The 8785-nt window shown below is 31.0% G+C and overlaps 1 protein-coding gene across 3 annotated transcripts in view; it reads right to left on the bottom strand.

The window, feature by feature from the left end:
• Window positions 1–8785, bottom strand: part of LOC106463597 (cGMP-specific 3',5'-cyclic phosphodiesterase-like) — a 53695-nt gene that overhangs the window by 7589 nt on the left and 37321 nt on the right. For 2 of the 3 annotated variants that reach the window (XM_022391130.1, XM_022391131.1), the window contains exons 10-17: window positions 7728–7837; window positions 7509–7596; window positions 6845–6945; window positions 5277–5354; window positions 3924–4062; window positions 3011–3094; window positions 2368–2497; window positions 1036–1091 (exon numbers count right to left, since the gene is read on the bottom strand). In XM_022391130.1, coding sequence (XP_022246838.1) covers window positions 1036–1091; window positions 2368–2497; window positions 3011–3094; window positions 3924–4062; window positions 5277–5354; window positions 6845–6945; window positions 7509–7596; window positions 7728–7837 — 786 coding nt within the window. The remainder of the gene's footprint in view (window positions 1–1035; window positions 1092–2367; window positions 2498–3010; window positions 3095–3923; window positions 4063–5276; window positions 5355–6844; window positions 6946–7508; window positions 7597–7727; window positions 7838–8785) is intronic. The other variant, XM_022391133.1, reaches the window with a different exon arrangement.

Below are 8785 nucleotides of genomic sequence, written 5' to 3' on the forward strand. Positions count from 1 at the left end.
CTAGGGGGGGGGCTTTGAAAGGGGAGAAAGCTAGTATGTCATTTATTTCGGGCAACGATGTAGTTTTGACGACAGGCTTCTCATTCTTACTCTTCCAAATTATTAAACAATTAAATGCAACTAAGTTGGGTGTACTTTATGGACGTATTTATATACACATTTATTCACACATAAGTATATGTTTTCCATAACTTAAGTGGAAAGTAAACTCTTACATTGCCCAACGTAAGTAGCACTCTGTCATCACGTAATTAACGGGACAAAAGAGACAAAGTTCAGATTTTTATACATCGTGTTAAAGCATAATGAGATTATGTCATCTTAAGTAATCTTTAAAGTATATATATCTCAAGGGCTATCTGTGCTCTGCCCACCACGGGTATCAAAACCCGGTTTCTAGCGTTGTAAGTCCGCAGGCATACCGCTGTGCCACTGGGGGAGGGGGCTCACAAATAGGACATCCAATGTATGTTCTTAAGCGCATGTGCATATTTGTAAGCTTGAGGCCTATCAGATATCAGACCCAGAAGTTTAGACTCCAACAATTGGTTGGTTTGAATATACAAATTCACAGTAGGTGGACAATTACGTGCATAGTTTTGATCAGCGTCTAAATTGCGCACTACAGTTTAAGAAAGTCTGTTAACTACGCTTACGTTCGACTGCTTGGTGTGTTGAATTATAAAAAAAAAAAAACAGATAATTTTTATGGAAATTCTTCTGAAATATAAAATGTTAGTTTTGTAAATGATAAAATCGAGATGATCCTTTATAAAGTTTGTGGTTATGAGTGATCAATGTGTTATGTGCAAACATAAACACAACAGCAACTCTTCGAGAATAAGTGAGATATTTAGTACCTGATAAACAGGGCTTTGAGTAAAAGAAACACTAAAAAAATTCAGTCATTTTTGTGTTAAGTCTTCCAAAATTTATCATAATATATTTCTTTTGTTTGCAATATACGGGCTATAAAATCAAAGTATAGTATAGTTAAAGCTAAATCTATAGCAGAGATACTTATGTTATGTTTACCTTTAGGCAGCTGTCTGCTTCAAATTCATTAAATTGTTCTTCAATTTTCAGACTTCCTGACATAAAGAAATATATAGATATTTACAACATCAGAGAAAACAAGGTCAGTAAAGAAATAAACCATTTGCACAAAACTGTAATAAAACTTAGGTGAATTATAAATCCATTTTAAAACACTAAGTACGCATGCAATACGTTTATGAAGCATAAGTTAAGTTATTTTTTGTATTGGATTTTTATTACGGATTATCATAGCTATGTTTATGTTTGCACATTCATAATTTCTTCCCAGGACATGTTTGCTAGTTTTTAAATTTCTTTGGAGTTTGCCTTGAAAGTTGAGCTAACTATATTGATTCTATTTTTTACATGTAAAACGAGCAGAAATGTATGTTGTTTATCAGACAGGCGATAGCATTGTCTATGTAGAGATGGCTCAAATTGTTCCTCGAAATGATATTTTAAATATCTCTTCAATAGTTCATCAGAAATTTACAATAATATACAGTGTTTCCTTTCATAACAATATATATGTAATGACTGAGTCACAAGTTCTGGGAATGTCTGTAAATATCATAGCAAAAAGTTTGAATTTCTTGTTCTAAAAAAGATCTTCTGCTACTTTTTTATTACATGATAACTCAAAAACCAAAACAATGGTGTTAACCATTTTCACAGAGGTAACATAGTTTCAAACGGAGTATCCGCTTTTATAAGTATTATTAATAACTAGTAGTAATTTAAAAAAAATCATAATTCTAGTGTAAAAGTTGTTATCATTACCCTTTGAAGTTTGCTTTCTTACAGAAATTTGGTGTTCCTTTAAAACGCTTAAGTACAGAGTGAAACAGGAATTATCAACCAATAATAGATAAGCAATAAATATTACAGTTAGAACCTCATTGTATTTAGAACTTGGTTATAAATACGACCTTCATATGTCTACTGAAACACTGCATTTAAAAACAAGTAAAGAAAAAACTTTTCAAAAAAGGAAGTAAATGTAGGGATGGCTAATATCAATCCATCAAAAAACAATGAAAACAAGAAAGTAGGGACGACATATGCATTATCCTTACATAATAGCTCAGGCACACAGTGTATTGGAATGTTAACAGACAAAAATAAGATAAATTACACTAACTTGTGATTGAATAGTTATAAATATATATATCGCTATATATGAAGGGATAATGCAAATACCATCCCTACATTTTTCTTTACTTTTAAATTATAAACAATGCAATAATTATATCAAGAAGCCATTCAAACAGACTGGTCATAGTTTATATATTTCGGTTATCTTGTTTGAAGCATAAAGAAATAATTTACCATTTCTCGTCTCTTCTGATGTAGAACTTTTGCGCCTTTCGTAATCCTCAGCCAAGGATAGCCAGTTCTGGCGATTACTTTCACAACCTGTCAAAAGAGAGCTGAGAGCTGGTTGTAGTTCGGTTAAACCCTGGTGGAAGAGAAATTGAAACTTTTTTTCTCGTAATTATAAAATAAAAACTGTGACTTGTAAATTATGATTTTTATCAATTTATTGTTTTAACATTTTATAGAGTTAAAGCAAAGAACTTTTAACCTAGAAACAACGTGTTATTTGAAATCGTTATAATGTAAACTAAAATAGCATTTCTTAAATTCAGGAAGATAATTTACACTTTCCAGCAAAAAAACAAACAAGTAAATGATCAAGAATTTTCGTTCTTGTAATCTACATTTTCCAGCACGTGAATCAAGAAAAAATAGGCGTATAAACACAAACAACATCACGAACTTTTTTTTTTTTTAAAAACAAGAATGAAAAAATAATATGAACGTTGGGGAAAAAATTAATTATGTAGATTAACCCAAGATTCCCTATAATTGGAATAAAAAAACACTCGCTCTTAATCTAGCTGTATAGTTAAACAAATACTTATGTAGATGTGCAAAAAAGTATTTAAAGAAATATATAGTTTCTACTAACCTTGTACACAGGCATGCATATACTGTCAATAAATCCTACTTGCATCTGTGGCAGTTCGTCTTTCTTCTCCCTGTCCATCATTGCCTAAAACGTAAGGTTAGAATTAATTCTGTGTATTCATTTTAGACTCGGCAGTAAAAAAAAGGACTGAGATACAATAGTGTAAAGACCATGAATTAAATATTAGAAAGAACTGTTTTTTTAAAAATTCACACAATTTTTTATCGGTTGTACATAGTAAAACTTGTGTGAATGTTAAGACCAGAAAAACAAAATACAATTTCAAATGGTATTATCGATGGTTTCTTATTTAAAAGTGAGGCCTATAAACCTTATTACAAATCATTATAAGTTTAATCTTCAAGTATTTATATTATAAAACTTGAAGGAAATATCTTTCGAACAAGCAACTTGTAAGTCCGTTTATTTTAATACGATATGAGGCTTACTTGCATTTGAAACAATAAAAATAAGGAGACAAAAAAAAAAGAGCTTTTAGAATAATAGGGTAATTTCATCTGGACATTTTGTACGTTATATACAGTTTCGTTTAGTTTGCAAAAACTGAAGCATAAATGTATGGACTCGATTTGTATAAAAGTTTTGATTATATGCATAAAAAGTACCATCGGATTTTACTATCTATTCAATACATAAAAAATGTACAAGAATAAAAGAAAATAAGCTGGATACCAAAATAATCTTTTGTCTGATTGAGAACATGTTCTAATGTGTTTGCGAGACAAATTCGAATAACTGTTAAGTTATTTTGATTTTTGGTTATTCAAATCTAATCAAGATAACCGTTGTATTTTGACTTTGAAACTCTGTTGAACTTGAATTTAACACTTAATTACTTTTATTAATTATTTATCAAAACATTTCTTAAGTTTATTGTGGTGAACTTCCTTACACTAGGACGTTCTTTCAAATGTTCTTTTTCTAAATCTCCTTGTTCAAAGAATTCACTGGCAACTAATTCTGCAACTTTTTTTTGAACTTCCCATGGTTTACAGATGGCGCTAACATCGCATGCTGTCATCATCATTCCCCTAAACGTAAAGGAAAATCACATTTAAAGAATTTCTAAAATAAATGCTACTAAGCTATAAAAGCTCAGCAATCCTTAATTAGTGCAGAAAATGAAATAACAGTCCAAATATAATGTATTTCTAAAGAGAGTTAACAAAAATGCAACCTTCCTTCTATTCTCACACTGGTAAATTAGGGACGGCTAGCGCAGATAGCCCTCGTGTAGCTTTGCGCGAAATTCATAACATGTGTGTGTAACGTAAGTTGTAGATGCCACAGCTAGTCATCATTACCCACCGCCAACTCTTGGGCTACTCTTTTACCAACAAATAGTGGTACTGACCGTCACATTATAACACCCCCACGGCTGAAAGGACGAACATATTTGGTGTGACGGGGATTCGAACCCGCGACCCGCAGATTGCAAGTCGAGCGCCCTAACCACCTGGCCATGCCCGGCCACACACACATGTATATTAAAGAACAGTATTTCTCTGGATTATTTTTATCTGTTAATCCTCTCTCTCACGAAGGTTAAATGAAATGAAAAATTGTTTGTAAGGTTGTTTTTCTTTTTATTTTCCCGTCTTCAAGCCTTAGTTTTCCACGACTAATTAAATCGATATTGTGCTCCTATGTTACATATGATTTGGGCAACATAAGATTGCTTATTCTCTCAAGGGAATTATTTATCCTCATGAAACTATATTAATTTTCATCCTTTGTTTAATATTGTAGAAAGTCAATAAAATATGTATTCTTATAAATTAAAACAAACTGAATTTCTCTTTTGTTTATTTATTTGAATTACTCTTATCTTTGTTTTGAACAAAAAAAAACCTTAATATACAATAACAATCTACAAATTTTCTTTAAAATATCAAACATATCATTTTTTATCTTCACCATTTATTTTATCCCTACAAGTCTGTTACGAAACTATCAATTTTTTTGCGTTGGGAATCGCATCTTGAGTGTTTCTATGTGCCTATTAAGTCAATTGTTTATTTTCAAATCTTTAATTATGGTCTTGTAACACTTCTAGCTGTATCAGGTACATACGCAAGTTATCTAATAACCATTGTTTGAAGCGTGCTCGTTTCTTCACAGTAACACTCCGCTTGATAAAAAAAAACCCGATAATTACCACCCACGTAAGAGAGAATTAAAGTCCACGAAAACTATTGTAGCTCATAACATAATGGCCATTAAATGTATATTATACCTCCCTTACCTCAATAAATCTTTCTTAACGGGTTCGGACCAGTCCTTTTCTCCACTTTCAACGAGCTCTAAGAACCCATACTTTTTCCTGAGAAGTACAGTATATTGACCAAAAACATAAAATGTTAAAACTAGGTATCAAGAGGTTGACAAATTTATCAGTGTTCTTGTTAGTTTCCAATATTCGAACAAGTTCTCCTTTTTAGACATAAATAGGATCTGCGCACATAATATTTTATAGTTCTATGTACTTGATGGAACGAGAGTTAAGAGAATTTTATTATCTTAATAATAATAATAGCATAAGTTTACTGACTACTAAAGTTGTTGTTTTTGAATAAAAATACACGTTTATTGGGTGAGATAGTTTTACACATTAACGTTTGTTTTTGTGTTATAGAATAAGAGACTAGGGCAAAAACTTGTCTAAGTTTATAACACCGATAAACACATAGCACTATACAGTGTTATATATTTAGCACTTAGCTTTCAGATGGAGACAAAGACTGGGAAATATCATTATCCTGAAAGGTTCTTTAATTAATAATGTACTTACAACACAAAATATATAAATTGCTAAAATGCTATTAAAATATTATTATAATGATTTATCGTGTATTGGATTTTCAAAATCCAGGTCAAAATCAGATTTATTTACAAACAGTAATGTTTAGTCTCACAGATAACACCAACAGATGTAGAAATGTGAGCTCTATAAAAATAAGCTCATAGCAGGAAATACTCTTTGTATTCTCGGATTGAATTGTTTAGTCTCATTTTGAGAAATGACTTAAGTTAAACATTTACCTCTAAATACTGAAAATAAATTTAAGATTCAAAAGTAATTTTCTGAATACTAGAACAATTTCAATTTCAACTGTCTGAATTTGAATAACACAATAAAAGAAGTCCACTGACATAAATTTATCGTTATGGTTACCACATAAATATATCCTGTCTAGCAATACAAATAATTGAAGCTAAAAATGTAATGTCATAAACGTTACCATAATTGTAAATGATAGCAAAAATTACCGAAAAAAGAATTGTTTTGAAAACCACAAATTACGAGAGGTTGCGTAGGTAAGTTGTTGTTTGTTATTAAGCACAAAGCTACACAAAGGGCTATCTTTGCTCTGCCCACCACGGGTATCGAAACCAGGTTTTTAGCGGTATAAGTCCGCAAACATGGAGTTAAGAATTTTTATTGTTAATATACCACATGTTTACTTTCGCTAAATTTTCTTTATCTATATTGCAGTATGTGATAAATAAGTAGCATAAGATAATTTTTGAAAGATTGTTTAAAATTATATGGCTAACACAACACTGTATTATTGGAACAGATCAACTTCATAAGTTCCTTTTCACCACTAGAGGGAACATAACGAACTCAAGCTTTCTCTAGTCATTACAAACACTTATTCTCAGGATCCTTCTGAACGATCAATTTATTTAAAAATTCTAAAAGCTGTTAGATCAATAATAACATGTAAAAGTTAGGGAACAGATAAATTACAATAAGTATTTGTAAGCTGTGAATTAAAAAAATCCAGAAACGAAAACTTTTAAACATACTTGAAATACAATGCAAGATCTGTTGATAAGATGGCCGATTCGATCACACTTACTGCTATTTTGTACTCTTCTGGAGACAAAGACTGAAAAATGTTATTACCCTGAAAAAAAAATGTTTAATTGATCATGTATTTACAAAACAAAATTACAAGTTGCTAAAACACTAGTAAAATGTGACAATAATGACTTGGTGCTCTTCAGTCAAAAACCAAAATATTGTATAGCTTCTCTCAATAAAGTTGTCTTACACAATATAATTAATTCATAACGCTTTTAATGGATAGTGTCAATACATTATGCTTGAAATTAATTACCTAAGTATTCAAAGTTATAATAATATGTATGCAAATTTAAAAACTTAATCCACAATGGGAATAATTTTATTAATTAGATTTCAATGTGATCTTGAGTTTACTAACTCAGAATGAATATATAAATACTCCTACGTTAACTGTATGTATAATTCTTGTTTACATGTACCAACTATTTAATACATAGGTAATAAGTAAATCTTGGGTTTAAAGCTGTTTTCCAGTATATTTAAGAGTAACTTTTATTCCTTTTTTTTTCTATTAAATCAAAATGAGTTATCTTGCTGATCCAAATCACAACATTGCAGTAAATGAATACTCAGTATGATAACATTTTGATAAGAATAAGTTACCTCACTGTTTAGTATCATAATACTCTGGTCAAAATGGTGATGCTCCATGGTGGAAGTACTGTACAATATGGCGAGAGGAGAATCTGTTCTGAAAAGCAAATGTAGAAACATTTCTATGGCTATGTAAGTACAATTTTTATAATCTTAAATACGCCATTTTAAATATTTGGTTAAATCAAACATCGTGTACGAATACGTACAGACTAGCAATATACCTACTTGGTTTGGAATGAGTTGTTGGTCCCCCTGTGGTCTAAATCATGGCAAAGGCAAGCTACTAGCAAGGCAAGGATTTCTAAGTCCGTCATCAAAGAGCCCATCTTACCTGTCTGAAGTTAAATCATATAGATTACTTTCCAAAGGTACTACTCTACTTTAATGATCCAAATGGAGTTTAGAAGATATCTACCGTTTAGATTAACTTACTTGAAACTTTCGAAATGCAGTTAAGATACCATGTTTCAAATGTCTTACATATTTAACAACTATCACCTCCAAACTCCACATCATTAATCAAACATTTTATAGCGTTACTACTGATTAGCTCCAAACTCTACATCAAAATCAAGTACCTTACAACGCTATTGCTAATAAGCTCCAAACGCTACACCAATAATCAAACATTTTTGCAGCATCAACACTGATCAGCTCCAAAGTCTAAAATAATGATGATGTACTTTACAGCGTTAATATTGGTAAGCTCCAAACTCTACATCAAAATCAAGTACCTTACGACGTTAATACCAATCAGATTCAAAGTCCACAACAACAACCAAGTTTTTACAAAGTTAATAATGATCAGATTTACACCACTAACCAGATATATTTGCTGTTGTGGTAATTTGTCGCTGAATGTAAAGAAAGAGATGCACTTCAAATTTCTGTTTGACAAGTTTTGGTATACAGAAATTCAGATATGGTTCTACAGTAAGGTTCATGAGACAAAACAAAATTCCTTAACTCTTCCCTGGCCTTAAAGTATTTTTACCAAAACGCGATAAACTTGAAATTATTTTTAACAACGTCCTATTATCTCATACTGACGTCTTTCCCTCACGCTTATTCATTTGACTTACTATAAAGAAATTATTTAACTAAAACTAGATGTAATGCTGGTTGGACAAAACATTGATAGATCTTATATTCGATGACGAGGAACCCACTTTGAGACTAATAATGGTTGGAAACGGCTTGAATGGATAATGAAGAAAAACTTTAATATAAGTTTAACATAACAGCTGATGATGACAAAACCTGTCGAAACGTTGTACATTTGC

This window comes from Limulus polyphemus, unplaced genomic scaffold (assembly GCF_000517525.1).
Source record: "Limulus polyphemus unplaced genomic scaffold, Limulus_polyphemus-2.1.2 Scaffold1443, whole genome shotgun sequence".
NCBI classification, from domain to species: domain Eukaryota; kingdom Metazoa; phylum Arthropoda; class Merostomata; order Xiphosura; family Limulidae; genus Limulus; species Limulus polyphemus.